Source organism: Notothenia rossii (genome assembly GCF_949606895.1).
Source record: "Notothenia rossii genome assembly, chromosome: 4".
Taxonomy (NCBI): domain Eukaryota; kingdom Metazoa; phylum Chordata; class Actinopteri; order Perciformes; family Nototheniidae; genus Notothenia; species Notothenia rossii.
Genome location: NC_136902.1, coordinates 60,028,838 through 60,044,615, shown reverse-complemented (window position 1 = coordinate 60,044,615; position 15,778 = coordinate 60,028,838). Strand labels below are relative to the sequence as shown.

At 39.7% G+C, this 15,778-nt stretch overlaps 1 protein-coding gene and 2 long non-coding RNA genes across 6 annotated transcripts; 2 read left to right on the top strand and 1 right to left on the bottom strand.

The window, feature by feature from the left end:
• Positions 1–1,389: 1,389 nt before the first annotated feature.
• LOC307034767 (uncharacterized protein) lies at positions 1,390–8,111 on the bottom strand. 4 transcript variants are annotated; one of them, XR_013806986.1, is made up of 3 exons: positions 6,580–8,111; positions 3,581–5,878; positions 1,390–3,358 (listed from the first exon to the last, which is right to left on the bottom strand). XR_013806986.1 is itself a non-coding variant. In XM_079673650.1 (2 exons), exons 1-2 carry the CDS (start codon positions 6,690–6,692, stop codon positions 4,768–4,770), a joined length of 1,224 nt encoding a protein of 407 aa, XP_079529776.1. In that variant the 5' UTR covers positions 6,693–8,111; the 3' UTR covers positions 1,390–4,767. The 4 variants fall into 4 exon arrangements, 1 of the variants encoding a protein (XP_079529776.1); XR_013806987.1 differs by having other exon boundaries at positions 3,648–5,878; XR_013806988.1 differs by having other exon boundaries at positions 3,933–5,878.
• Positions 8,112–8,160: 49 nt separating this feature from the next.
• On the top strand, positions 8,161–11,871 carry LOC307034768. The gene is made up of 2 exons (XR_013806989.1): positions 8,161–8,297; positions 8,518–11,871. It is a non-coding gene; the product is annotated as an uncharacterized lncRNA (long non-coding RNA).
• A 1,737-nt stretch (positions 11,872–13,608) lies between these two features.
• On the top strand, positions 13,609–14,755 carry LOC307036716. Its single transcript, XR_013807424.1, has 2 exons — positions 13,609–13,921; positions 14,441–14,755. It is a non-coding gene; the product is annotated as an uncharacterized lncRNA (long non-coding RNA).
• Positions 14,756–15,778: the final 1,023 nt, after the last annotated feature.

The following is a 15,778-nucleotide window of genomic DNA, read 5'->3' as shown; positions in this document are numbered from 1 at the left end:
GCAAGGCGTGTGCCCCGAGATCTGGAAGGAAGCCAAGCTCATCCCATTACCCAAGGATAAAAGAAAAACCTTTGCTGGTTCCAATAGTCGACCTATAAGTCTCCTCCCAGTGTGAAGTACATTAATAGAAAAGATAGTATACACCCAAATTCAATACTACTTTTCAAGTAACAATCTGACAAAGAACTACCAACATGAGATGGTCACTCTACAAGTACAGCGTTTGCACAAATGACCGAGAGCATGGATGATACAGTAGGAGGCTTGTAGGAGCTGTGATGTTAGACTTTAGCGCAGCTTTCGATGTAATCGATCATAGTCTGCTGCTGAACAAACTCAAATGCTATGGCTTTGGTTCTGTTGTTATGTGTTGGATGGAGAGCTACCTGACTAGGCGAAGGCAGCAAGTCTTTTTCAATGGGAGCTTTTCTGAAAGTAAGGTGTTGCGTGTGGGGTCCCACAGGGGAGTTCGCTTGGGCCTTTGTTGTATTCTATATTCACAAATGACCTTCCTTACGTATTAAATAAGTCCAGTGTAATAATGTATGCTGATGATTCCACATCAGTAACACACCAACCACGTTGAAACAAGTCATTCAGTCTCTGGTTTTGTCACATCTTGAGTACTGTCCGGTCATATGGTCCTCAGCAGCAAAAACACATTTACAGAAATTACAAATAGCTCAAAACAAGGCTGCCAGACTAGCTCTCCACTGTTCGAAGCACACTCATATTGGAGTTAGGCATAGAAACCTATCATGGCTTCCAGTTGAGAAACGTCTGCAATCTCGTGTTATCACTTTTCTAAAAAAAATCCAATTTAGCAAAAAAACACTGTATTTTTATGATCAAATAGTTTACACAAGAGACGAGCATGACCATAAGACTACAGTAGCTTCTTAACCTGTTAGGCCCCAAGCCTGTTTTTCAGGTTTCAGCCTCGAAAATTACATTCCCAGAACAGATGACCATATCTTCCCTTCTAAAAGGGTTAATTTTTTTTCTCAAAGTAATGATAAACCTGTGAGTTGGATGTAGAAAAGTCAGAATCAATATAGATGTTTTTTATTTTCAAGAAAATTCAGATTGAACATGGTAAAAAACTGTAAATTATAGTGTCCGCCAAAACAATATGTTGTACTTATAGTGAAAACTAACCTTGGATGATGGGTTAGTAGACTAAAAGCTTTAGGAATCCAAAGTACAACATATAATAAGTACCCTGTATCAAGATTGATGCAAAACAAGTGACATTTGACCTTTTTAGACAGATTGAGCATAGTTTTTATCCTTTTAATGTAATTGAAGACCAGTTTTGACCAGTGAAATACCAAGGTAAGCCATGTTAGCGTTTTAGGCTACCTAGCGAGTTTGTATCTTTCAGTGGGCACCGTTAGATTCTGTGTCTTTACGATCATAAACGATGTGTTAGATGTGCAGCTAGGATAAGTAATAAGGGAGCTAGGAGTGATTTTCGGTGCAGTAATAGGTTAGCATTTTTCGCTCTGGGCTAATTCAGAGGGTCAGTGTTAGCATTGTGTGTTTATTTTGGAGAAAAAAAATGAAAAAGATCAGTTAAATGAGTTTTTTCCCGTTATATGGATATAAAATGTTCATAGTTTATTAAATATTAAGGTTCCTTAGATGTTGTTTCCTGCAAATGATGCGATTTCGGCCCCCAAGGACCCGGTCTAAGGTCTAAGGAACCTTAATATTTAATAAACTATGAATATTTGATATCCATATAGAGAGGCGAAGTCCCTCCCCTTCCGGGAGCCTCCATGGGACCTCCAGGGCTCGACTATAGAGAGCCGCAGTGACGCGTCCTTAAACCCGGAAGTAAACTCCTTCCGGTTCCTTCGTCTAAAACGCAATGCAATTTCTCCATAGGATTTTGGAAAATAGCTCGAAATAAGATCTGTGGTTGACACATATTTAAGAGATGGATCACGTTTTGTTCACCCGGATAATATCCACATGTCAACCCTACTTTTATAATTTTTGAATAATAAATCTAGTCGGCAGAAGCAAAATGCTAACGTTATGCTATAAACAAACTACAAGCCAGTACAGCAGCAGGGTCGTACGACTTCAACGTCACGCCAACTTAAGATCGTTTCAACTGACTTTCGCGCACTTGCATATTTTAACAAAGCTTTTCATTTTAGCCACACTGAATTTCACTAGAAGTCATGGCTGTGTCAATTACCAGTCTGATATCATTTTACAAAGATGACAAGAAGAGTGTAGATAGAGGAGAGAACCACTACAAGTCAGGACACGTACAACAGTGCAGCCTAGATGAAGGTGTGCTTACCGGTGTTGTCAGAGCTAGCATGAGGGACAAGGTTTATAGAGTGTCGGTGAGTAGTGATAGCGAGAGTACCATTAACCTAGAGTTAATTTATTCACATTAATTCCCATCAACAAATCAATTTTATGTGTCACATGAAATCTTTATTACAAATATTACACACCAGAAAACACAGAAATATCCATGAAATAAACATACAGTAGGCTATAAACAATTAAAGGGATACTTGGGAAGGCATTACAAATGTAAATATATTTTAAATAATAAAACAATCCCACCACCACAGGTATCTACAGGAGAAGAGGGAATTCTCTCCACAAAATGTGAATGCCCACGTGGAGAATGGAAATGCAGTCATGCGGCTGCATTATCCGTCTTTGCCATCCACAATTTCAGCTGCACTGACACCCCCTGTCAGTGGAAGAAACCAAAGGCAGCTAAACGTACACATTCAGTGGAGGAGCTATTTCCTCCAACCAATAACTCATTCAACCCGCTGACAAGAGAGCCCACCTCCGAAGATCGTGACTGGCTGAGGGACAGACTCGGGGGCAGGTTCTCAGGAATTTCTTGGCTTCCCTCCCCCGAGCCAGAAGAGGAACACTACAGCTTGGAAAAACTTACTGTTCCTGAAATTCTCAAATATGTTGGGCATCAAGGACCTGAGGTAATTGTGGCAAGCATGGCATTGTCTGAAGAGCAACAGAGGGCAATTCAGGTGGCTACCACTGGTCAGCGAACCAACCCAAACTGGCATTTGTTCAGGAAAGGAAGGTTGACTGCCAGCAACTTTGGAGCTGTCCTGAGGTCAAAGCGTGTGACTGCTTCCCTTATTGCCAGGGTGCTAGGGCAACAACAGGCCCTTGATGGTGTTTTGTCTGTACAGTGGGGGACTATGAATGAATGTGAGGGCGTCAGGGCATTCACCACTGCAACCCAGATGCAGGTCCATGAGTCAGGTTTGTGGCTCTCCCAATCAGGAGTGTTGGGGGCATCTCCAGATGGTCTGGTAGGGTCTTCCGCTGTGCTGGAGGTAAAGTGTCCCTACGGAGCCAGGGAATCACAATTAGTGAAGCATTGCAAATCAAGGGCTTCTGTGTCAGTAAGGAAGGAGAAACATTCCGCCTGCGTGAGGAACATCCTTACTGGCACCAAGTGCAAGGTCAGCTTCACCTCACTGCAAGAGAGAGTTGCTACTTTGTGGTCTGGACTACGAAAGACAGTGTTATCATTCCGATAGCCCGAGATGACAATTGGCAGCCTAACCTGTTGGCTCTTGAGGACTTTTTCAAGGCCCACATGCTTCCAAAGCTGGCACTGACGGAATAATCACCTTTGTCACTGTTGTGGTTATTTTCTGAAAAAGACAGAAAAACAAAAAGGCATATTAATTTACTTGTTCTGAGTTCAGAGAGCACTGCTGTTAAAATTTAAAAAAATCTTTTAGAGAAAACTCAGCTTCAGGTTGTTATGGTTCCCCTTTGAAGATCTTTCTTGTAGCTGCTGCGATCCTTGTTTGAGTCGTTCATATTTTCGATGAAAAAGATCATAAATCTATCATTTTCAAATATAGTAATTTTAAGAAATTGTGAATAATTTTTAAATGTAATTTACTCACCTTTGCAATGTTGTGGTTGTTAGAGTGTTAGGTTTCTGACTACAGAGAATAACATATTTACAAAATAATGTTTCTTAATAAAAAAAGGCAGTCCATGCAGAAAACTATTGTGGTTTCTTGATTCAAGCCTGCCTCTGAATCACAAATCACAAACCATTCTTTGGAGTAACGTTTTTGATAGAGAAAGACAGAAAAACAAACATGAGCCTACCCCGAGAGGCCAGACTTTTCAAGGTAAAAAGACAGTTTAAAGATTTATATTTGCAGATATTATCAGCACATCTGAGTCAAATTAATATGTGTATTAAACAGAACCTAAATAAAAGAAATACAATGCACCCAGTTTAAAGACATTGTTTGAGTTTAATGATGAACTCAAAATGTAAAACAAAGTATGAAACATGTTTCTGGATTGATTAAAAAGCAGAATCTAAATAAAATAAATAAAATGCACCCAATGAAAAGACAGTTTGAGTGTAATGATGAACTCAAAATGTAAAACAAAGTATAATAATAATACATTTTATTTATATAGCGCTTTTTTACAACTCAAAGACGCTTTACAGAGGGAGGGCAGACAAACAAATAAATATAGTAAAATAAAATAAACAGAAAAGTCAGTCAAGAGGAAGTTGATTGAGAGGGGGGAGGGGGGCTTACAGATTTGAAAAGATGTGTATGAAACATATGTGTTTACATGTGAAAAGACACTATTTTTCTCCCACCTCTTTTATGAGAGGACGTTGGAAGTTCACTAGTGCGCAACATACCTGCACCAGTTTATCTGCGAAGGGCCTCAGGTGAGATGGAATGAACTTTAGGATCCTAAATTCTTTCAAACGAGCATTTGCTCTCTCGACGTGAATCCTATTTTGTGCGATATAGCCTGTGCTTCGCTGTGTGTCAGTTGGCCATGACAGAGGAATGGGGGAATGTTGACAGTGACTCCTTCAGGAAGAATGTTCTGGATTAAGAATCCCTTGTCAGCCAATATCAGATCTCCAGGTTTGAAATGCTGAAGAACACCAGAATCCCGTACTATCTCTTTGTCACTTGTTGATCCTGGGTATAGTTTGCTGCAGTATGTGATCACAGCATTTGGTGCAACCCCGAGCAGTAGTTTGAAGGAGTGCTTGCCACGGTAAGCAGAGTAGGTCTCTTTCTGGATATCCATTTGCTTGGGGATAGCAATTTTGATGTCCGTACAATCCACTATCATTCTGCAGTTTTGGATGTGCCGAAATGAAGAAGGCAAGCTGGTTTTATTTTTCTCCCGGCTGGGAACAGTACTCATTATGTCCTTAAAAAGTAATTTGTGGAGAACCTCTATAAATGTTACAATCACATTTCTGACAGTGCTTTCACCACAGTGAAAGAGTGCAGCCAGATGAAGGTGTGTGTAATTATGACGCAGTTTCATGAGGGTCATGAAAACTTGGTCTTCAAGACTCAGTGCTTTGGGGAACCAACCTTCTGGGTATGTAATGGAACCCTCAAAACGAGCAACATACTCACACACAGCACTGAATGTGTCTCTATCTGGCAATCCTGTCTCCATCCGAAGAACCTTTTCACTCAGCTGAGAGGCAGAATACTTGTCACGGCAGTAACTCTGCTTTGCCTTGGACTCCTCTAGCTGGATCTCTAGCTGCATTATGTGTCTTTGCTGAGATTGAAGTTTTTCTTCTACCGTGGTTGCTTGCTCCTCGGCATTCTCAGATAGTGGTTGAGGATCTTCATTAGCAGCCGCCTGTGTTGATGGACCTGCTTCCTCCTCAGTCATTAGACACGCAGCTTCTTCCTCCATTCCATCAATTATCCCTCTCAGACAGTAGGAATGCTCTTCTACATTCTGTGCTTCAAATGAAACAGGCCTTTTTCTCTTTTGTAAAAGAAAATGACAGCTGCAGATGCGGGAACAGGCATTGGGCTTCCTGTCAGCTCGTCTGTTGGGAAGATATAAAATATTAGTTTCATGGAAGTCACACCGTCACATATAAGAGCATTAAGACATACAGTACATAGGCTAAAGCAAAACACCTAAATATATAACCTTGCACTTTGAAGTCTCGTGAACATTTTCACTATTTTGACATTTTTATAGATCAAAATTGAACTAAAGAAATAAATGGGAGATTAATCCATACTGAAAATATGTGTCAGCTGCTACACTAATTATAATAGTTATATTTCTTAATTAAGATAATATATTACTTTATTGATCCCAATTTGGGAAATGTTTGTGTTGCAGCAGCATAAAAAGAAAAAGAAAATATAAGTTATTACATATACAAAAGTATGTGAGGGATGGGATATTAAATTGAATATAAATGTAAAATGTACATGTGATTTTACGTCCAAGAGAAGCTATGGAGCAGAGTTCTCTGCCAGCCAGAGGTGATTTGTTATTAGTTCAATATGTCAAACTGATTTCCCTGACTACAATCTTTAGTTACATGGTGAAACGTTATGCTGCTTGTACTAATTAGACTTATCATATAAGCCACGCAGGTTTTAATAGGATGTATTCATTATCTTTACTTATGTTGCGGTCTTTTCAGCAGCGCCATCTCTAAAACGGCGATACAGTCACTACCCATCATTTACATTTCACAGTGACATGGACAAAAATGTAACATCAGCTTACCTCATAGCACGAATCCAGACTCTCCTTTGGGAAACATTGGCCGGGAAACGATAGAACAAGCACGTTCCATGCGAAGACCTGTGGCTGCAACCTGGAGCAAAGCAATAAACCATTGCGTAGCTAACTAGTAGCGCTAGCTTTAGCTAACGTTAGCTAACGAAACAAACTGCCGAGTAAAATGGGAAAATGCTGGTAATTAATTGTTCTATAATTTGTAAAACTACGGTGTTAAAAAAGACAATTTCAAAAATACAGATTCTAATGGTCAGATATATACAGATACTAAAGATATGCATGTACTTGCTTTCAAGCAGAACACAGGGGAAAACAAACTTAGCGGGAGTGTTTACGTGTTCGGCGTAATGACGTACAACGGCCTCGACAATTTCTGTAGTCCTATTCAGCCACTCGGTAACAACCATTGTTTTTCAGACACGTAAACTCTTCAAAAATCCCCAGTGGGGTCACTGCTGATGTATTTAATGTCGTAGAACAAAACGTCAATTACCTCTTAAATTTGTGTCAACCACAGACCTTATTTCGAGCTATTTTCCAAAACCCTATGGAAAAAATGCATTGCTTTTTGAGGAAGGAACCGGAAGTGCTAAAAAATGCTAACTTACTTCCGGGTTTTACGACGCGTCACTGCGGCTCTCTATAGAGAGGCGAAGTCACGCCCATCTACTTCCGGTCCATGGGACCCCGGAAGCGAAAAATTATACATTGAATTCAATGGAGAGAGAAAACGTATCTTTTGATCCCGTTTGAATTGTGCCACGAACTACACATATGATGTTTGTCAATCTTAAACAATCATTTCCATGTCAAAAAAGTCACATTTTGTCGTAAAACTGTTGAAATATAAGACTATGAAAAATACGCGACTACAAAGACTACAAATCCCAAATCCCATTCTGGGTCGCGCATGTGATGTCACAGGCGATAATGCTCCAAGTGGTTGCGACTCGTAATTAAAGCGAAGAAGAAGATTTCATAACTGATTTATTCCCTCCAATAAATATAAGAGATTGCTCCAATAAATTCACTTTTACAAGATGCCTGTGTGCTTTGTACCATGTTGTAATCACAAAAGTGATCATACCACTTGCTCATTCTATCGCTTCCCCTCTTATGAAAGGAACAGGAGTCGCTGGATCAGACATATCAGGTAATATCATAGGTAATATACATGTTGTGCATGGAACATAGTCAAGTTAGCTACCTAGCTAGTAGCGACGAGTAGCGAGCACGTTAGTTAGCATTACATTACTTAGCCTTGTCATTTTTAGTAGCCTTACCATTAAGTTATTATTTTATTACATGAAGTACACCAAAATGTTAAACAGTAAGAGTAGTCATCATGGTAAGTATTTCGTGAAACATTTGAAGAGTGGCCTACTGCGCCCTCCACCGGGTGCTAAGGAAGCAGTTCAGGGAGAGTCGAAGGAAGGCAGGCAGGCAGGGAGCTTTGCATGACATTCTTCTGGACATGTGTCATTGTGATCACAGTGAGGGTGAGTCAATCTGTTGGTTGGAAAGACAGTAGTTGAGGGATTACTGAGAGAAAATTATTAAAATAGATAATTATTCAGTGTTGTTACTTTAAAGTGTTGTTACTGACCTTTTTCTCTTTTATTTTCTTTACCTCACCTGTAACTGCTGAGACCCTGAGGAACATGCACACTGGACTGACCTGCTCTGGCAACCTGATTTCCACTGTACGTAATAGTATTTGGTTATGGTATATTATTTATATACATCAAAGGCACAACGCACCCCCCAGAGAGACACATGTATTGAGTGTGATATTTTGCATAGGTAATGTGAAATCATCTTTACATACTAGAAAACTGTAGGAGCGGCAACTTGTTTTGAAATTGAATTTTTAATATCCGATAATAAAGTTGATCTGTTTTCTTTATTCTTCTCTCTTCCCAGCTCCATCCATCACCATTCTCTGTTCCTGCAGGTCCTGCTTGCTAATAAATGCTTTATTTTTTTACAGTTACAAATAAAGTCAATGTATTGTATGACATGAAGTTGTGCTTCATTCTGAGTCAATAATAAATTCATTCTGCCTTCAACTGCAAAATGATTGTGGACTGCACCGACATCCATGTAGCTGCCCCCCAGTAAGATGAACCAAGCAAAGCTGACACTCAACATACAGCTGTGCTCTTAAGTTGACATGAAGAATTTGTGAAATATTGGTAATTATTTCGAAAAAATGACTGACGACGCAGAAAACTTTTTTTATTTAGGAACAGTGGTCAGGTGAAGCATTTATCACTACATATGTGTCACACTTAAAAGGCCAAACACACTGGCCAAACACACCTCGTTTACAACTCCCCAGTTGACAGCCATGACTCCGTCTAAATTGTACCCCCCAAGCACCCTCTTCATGAGGGACGCGCATGGAGTGGATGAAAGTCCCGACCTCAGCACAGCACCAAAATTGCTGGCTGTCAACCTGCCCTGCCTGTGTAACTGCCACTGAGGATGTGTCCGCTGTCCTACGGTGGCTGTCTGGATGGCAGCTTGCTGGTCTCTGCTCAGTCGCATTGAGGCAAGAATTGCCTCAAGCCCCCGACCCCCACGCTCCTTCACCAGCTCCGGCACGTTGAAAATGGCCTGATGTTGAGGCTGCAGCTCTGGCTCAGGTGACAAAAGCCATGCCATGCCACGCTGCGCCCCTCAGTGCAGACCTGAACCATTGTACTTCCTCAGTGGCGATGTCTCTGGCCAGTGGGTTGTATGTCTCCTCTTGCTGTTGGTAGAGTTGAGACACCGGCTGGACTACTTTTGAAGTGCCAGGCTTCCTCCACTGGCACTCAACTTCTGTGGAGCTGATCTGCCACATGGCAAATATTGCCAATGCTGCAGCGTGGCTGCATTTGTACATCCCCCGTGCACAACCACAGACAGCGCTCTGCATCACGCCATCCTCTCCCATGTAGATCTGTACAAATAAAGTAAGTACCATGTTTGTTAACATGCTATAATAGATTGAATGAGCAATACAAGGATGGTCCAGATCTGGGGGTGGGAGGGTTTATTTTTCCATAGTTCTGTCCTCTTGTCTGATTGTTGTTGTTTGTTTTTTCTGAATTTGTTGTAATTTGTGTTGTATTGGTTGTGATTGTACATTGTATTTTTTTAAATGTGTATTACATTTTTGAAAAACATTTGATCAACAAAAAAGGATTTGGTCAGGATCTAGACTCAGTGTGTAGTTTATGAATTAATCAATGCTCTCTACATTAGGAAAACATACCAGTGTACCAGAGGGAGTCACACACAGCTGTGCCTAGATAACCAAACAAATTGACAAGATAACCAAAATCCTTGAATCTACACACAGCAAATAAACTCAAATGACACAACGAGATGTAAAAAGGAGATCACACATATAGTCGATATAAAACTGTCCGCTTCAATCTGAAGAGCAACTAAAACAAAACACGGGAGTGTACCTTGTTCTTGTGAACACTAATGTTATCCACAGCATACACACCCGTATACAGTACACCCGTTCTAGGTTCTGATTGGCTCTCTAGGTTGGCATTCTAGCTTCTGACTGGCTGTCCAGGTTGTCAATCACAGCCGTGGTTCATATTATGCTAGTCGACTCGTAACATCGCTAAACTTTTTTTCTTGACGGTTTTCTCAGTCAACTAATGCTATTGATAACAGTAACATAAGTTAACACAGCCCTGCACACTGCAGTCATTATATGCCGGGTCTGTGGTTCATCATCTTCTTTTTCATTCTCCTCCTTATTGACTGACATTAACCTTAAACATTGCACTCATATTACTCACCGAAACCTTGTAAAGCCGGTCCCGCATGCTGGCTCTTACAGAACCGACTAACTCCCCTTTCGTGTATGTACAGCTCTCAACGTGCCCAGACTTGTAGTGATTTTCACCTCGTTTTATACTTTTATTCTCATTCTGAAAGAATGAGGTGAAATGTGCCAACGTGACGGTCATCTTTGTGTTGGTGACGCGTATTGTGCTGGACCAGAGACATGTAGTTCACTGAGCGGCTTAACACAAAAAAATGTGTTACTTCACAGTTTTACGACACATTTTTTATTTTTTTGACTTGCAAAATGTTCTTTTAAATTGACAAACATCATATGTGTCATTCGTGGCACAATTTAAACGGGATCAAAAGATACGTTTTCTCTCTCCATTGAATTCAATGTATAATTTTCCGCTTCCGGGGTCCCATGGAGGCTCCCGGAAGGGGAGGGACTTCGCCTCTCTATAGACTGTATATATAAATGGACGTAGGGTCCGTGACGTCACCCATAGGATTCTGCAGAGTTGCCGAGAAGCCCTTAGTAGGCGGAGTCGGCCACTAACGGCTCGACACTGACGTCAGAGTTCAACTCCCGCCTACTCCAGCCTGCTCCAAATAAGGGCAAAGAGGCGGAGCCGAGGCGGGACCTGGGTTATGGCTAGAAAGGATCCGTCTTGTGTAAAACTCTCGCGAGATGTTGGCTGAATGTCACGTGGCTGAATGTTTACGTTTGGCAGCAGCCTTTCAGTTACGATCGTTAACATCAGTGGGCCACCACAGCAAAGGATGATGAGAAGCTAAACTATCTATTAATTATGTCAATTACAGGGAGTGTGATTGTTGAAATAGGGTGTTAGCGGTCTTGCTGGTGTTCAAAGAAGAACGACAACACTGTAGATCACCAACACTATGGTTTTTTTTTTATTCACAGGCAAGTCAATGTTCTCGCAGTAAAAGTCCCAAGATAGCTCCTGGTGCAATAAAATGTTCCCTTGCAGTGTTTTACTATTATGTCTGATGTTTCTCTATTAATATTGCAGCTGCATTAATGTGTATGTTGCATCATGTTACTGCTGTAGATGTGTTTCCGAGCCGCTCCGATTACAACGAGAGTTACAACGAGAATGTGACGTCATATTTACACTAGACGGATCCTTTGCTATAACCCGGTGTTACAGTATAAATTGAGTCATGACAACTGGCGACATTCTATTATTTTCGTCATAGGAATCCGGGGCGTGTACATTGAGGACCCATTGTTGACTTACCAGGAAAGAAACATCGTTTGTCGTTTACGTTCATCTTTTGCTATATCTGCCTTCCTAAGATCACTTTGCTGCACATTCATTACTCGTATGTGAGGTTGTGGGTGAGAGTCCGATATCGTGACGCTTACAGGGAGGTATCGAACATTACAAAGTAGGTGACTGTGTGGATGCCTGTTCAAAACATTGCAAACTTCAATAAATCATTTAAATTATATATTTGTGTCCGACTTTCATTTGTTCATCGTTCTTAATGTGATGTATAGTAGCTTTGATAGCTGTCCATACCTTCAGACAGCCTAAAAGTAAAACACAAGTTGTTTATTCACAGCCCGAACGCTCATCGAGATGACTGGATCAGTCATGACAACTTGTGATCAGCTCCAATTAAATTGTGATATCAATTCTGTAGCTAACCTCCAGGGAGCACGTTTATTTTATGAAATACCTGTATCCCTCTCATCACAACAAGACTCTACACTGTGCAGGAAAAACAATTACATACATGAAAATAACCTTGATGCATGGGAATTAAACACACAAACTAACAGATAAATCATCAGAAGAAGGCAGAGAGGAAGTAAATAACAACAGGAACACGGAAGGCAGACAGAATTGCTTAGACACGGGTGTCACATGAAATTTAAATGTTCTGGAAAGTTCCATACAGCTTTAGCCTTTTTTATCTCATGAAGTCCCAAAGTGACACACACTGAACAGTCTGGGGTCATGGTCCTTGTCATTTGCTTTTATCTTCCCATAACAACATGTCCAAGATGTCCATGTGTCAGGCTAAAACATGTGACAGAACTAGCTAGATTTGGAAAGGTTTTTTGTTGCTAAAGTTAATATTCAAGCCATTTAAGAATAAAAATGCTTACATGACATGTCATTTGTTAAACATTAAGCTGTCTTCGGCTCTTTTCTGCTGTAACAAATGTAAATTTCCCCTCTGTGGGACGAATAAAGGTATTCTGATTCTGATTACATTTAACCTGTTGTGGAAACATTTCTTGATGAAATTGATATGAAACAAATGCCATAAATATTGCTGTGACACATGGTGTCACATCGGGACTTTAACCCTAAACATTCACAGTAAACCCGGAGTGACATATATGCACAATTAGAAATATGATTATGGTCTGGTCAGTTAATCTATCTGATTCAATTATATTTAGTTAACATATTTTTTATTCTTCAATTCATAGTATGTTCAAACAAATGCAAACCAAAACATCATCCTTGTTAATTAAGTTATAAATAAGAGTTACTTTACCATTAAAGCCCAGATATTTGACACTAGGGAGGTTACTTGTCAGAAATGTCTATTTAGTCTAAATGACGTTCCCCTTAATTTCCCCAAAAGTAGAAATGGGTCCGGGTTCTTATGGGTTAAACGTATAGGCTTAAAGGCATAATAGAACTACCGTATTATATGTATTCAACTTGTGCCCCGCTGGACTTACTTTTCTGTGGTTTACCGTTACTGTGACATATCAGTATAGCCACGGAAGATAGTTGTGTGTTTAATTCCCATGCATCAAGGTTATTTTCATGTATGTAATTGTTTTTCCTGCACAGTGTAGAGTCTTGTTGTGATGAGAGGGATACAGGTATTTCATAAAATAAACGTGCTCCCTGGAGGTTAGCTACAGAATTGATATCACAATTTAATCGGAGCTGATCACAAGTTGTCATGACTGATCCAGTCATCTCGATGAGCGTTCGGGCTGTGAATAAACAACTTGTGTTTTACTTTTAGGCTGTCTGAAGGTATGGACAGCTATCAAAGCTACTATACATCACATTAAGAACGATGAACAAATGAAAGTCGGACACAAATATATAATTTAAATGATTTATTGAAGTTTGCAATGTTTTGAACAGGCATCCACACAGTCACCTACTTTGTAATGTTCGATACCTCCCTGTAAGCGTCACGATATCGGACTCTCACCCACAACCTCACATACGAGTACTGAATGTGCAGCAAAGTGATCTTAGGAAGGCAGATATAGCAAAAGATGAACGTAAACGACAAACGATGTTTCTTTCCTGGTAAGTCAACAATGGGTCCTCAATGTAAACGCCCCGGATTCCTATGACGAAAATAATAGAATGTCGCCAGTTGTCATGACTCAACTTATACTGTAACACCGGGACCTGCTGCCACCGAGCTGAAAGTTCCAGAGCTAGCTGAAGCTACCAAGCTAAGCTAACATGCTCCCCATCTGCACACTGCCGTGGCGTTTTACGTTTCTAAGGTAAGCGGACATGAAACTATTCAGCAAAACTATAAATAATAATCTAAGTTATTGAGTTTTTTGCATAATACTTCAGAATCTTAAAATCTCTGAACGTTTGCATACAATTGTGCTAAATTCAACACTGGAATCAAGCAAATATTAATATGTTTGCATGACATTAGTTATTTATATTTTGATATCACTTAATTATACGTTTAAATACATTTAAGTCAAGCTAAGGTACATGTGATGGTAGCTAGTTAGTGCTCTTACCTGTGAGGCCTCTTCCAAACAGCATAATAACCAGACTGTATCATTAAAACTAAGTACCAGTTCTAGATCCTTGACTTTAGACAAACAATTCAAAAGACAACATGTATTTAAAAACCAATCTTTATTTTAATGAGCCTCTTAACCTGATATATTAGTTATACAGTAATCGTATTGACAATCTAAACTGAGCAACTCAACAGTCAACTTTATGTTTCTTATTGTCTAAAGCATTTATTATTTTCATTTTCCCCCTCTCATATTCAGTGTGGATGGATTGAGACAGCGTGGTGTCCAGAAAGCTGCAGAGACTTCAGGGAGAAACCTCCATGTGATGGACGTCCTGTCTGTTGGTTTGGAGAGGACTGAGGGTCTCCATCAGGAGGACCAGGCCTGATGGAGGAGCACATGCTGGGCAAAGCTGATACCAACTGCATTGGCCTAGTCTGTCACTTTATTTGACTAAATGTGTTTACTTATACATTTAATAGTTTTACACCTTCTGTCCATATGTGCTTTTTATTTAAAACATGTTTGATTAACTTATGGTTCACATTTCAATAAATTGTATTTGTATTTGCACTCCTTTCGTCCATTATTCTTACTGAAAATGTTAGATTACACATTCACATCTGACTGAAGGTTGGCCCCATTTATTTGTGACGATGCAAACTCTGCGGTACAAGGCACAAGTGATGTTAAGCTCATAAAGCGAGGCAAATAGAAATAATCAGCTGATGGAGTGTAGATGTGGAAATAGGTACATTCGATCAGCTGATGGTTTTTACAATAAAAGTAGTTTCTTAGTGTACTGGTCTTAAAATCTCATAGCATCAGCTTTTAATGTTCCTCTTGGATGTTCTTCTTGACCCTCAGAGAAGGAGAACATGTTCTGTCTTTCAGGCATGTCCTTTCCTAACAAAAATGACAGGAAACATAAAACATATTATTGCAGAACAAGAGTGTTATTTATGAAAGCGGTGTGTTTGTGTGTTTAGGGGCTGTAGATATCATTATGTTGTAATTGTAATGTTTTTTTTTATTTCAACCGTGAGCTACAAAGACAATCAGATTAATAATGAACAGTATGAAGTTCATCAACATTGAAATATATGTTATCAAAATAATATTTAACTTATAAAAATGTTGTGCAACTGTAGAAGCTTGCTCTGTTGTCTCACTGAAAGAATAACTTTTACCACGTTTTTTACAGACAATATTCAGAGATAAATAGTAGCAGTTCTCACTATGTGTTAAATATATTTGCCTTCAATACATTAAATTAGAAAGCTGACAAAATCATATTGCTTGTTAACATCTAAATGTAACTTTTTGCATGGAAAAACCCCTCAAGTTAACTGATGTGTACTGTAGGTGAATTTAGTTAAACCAATATCTTTCTTGATTCTTTGTACAGTATGAAAAACAGAGTCTTTATACCTGTGCTGAAGTTCACTGCTATGAGGAGTCCAGTTCTGTCTCTCACTCTCTGGTCCAGCCTGTCTGCATCACCTGGACACCTTAAACAAACAGATATATATGTAAAGTACCATGTGTACAAACAATATAACTGATTCTCTTCTGTTGAACATGTTGGATTGTGTA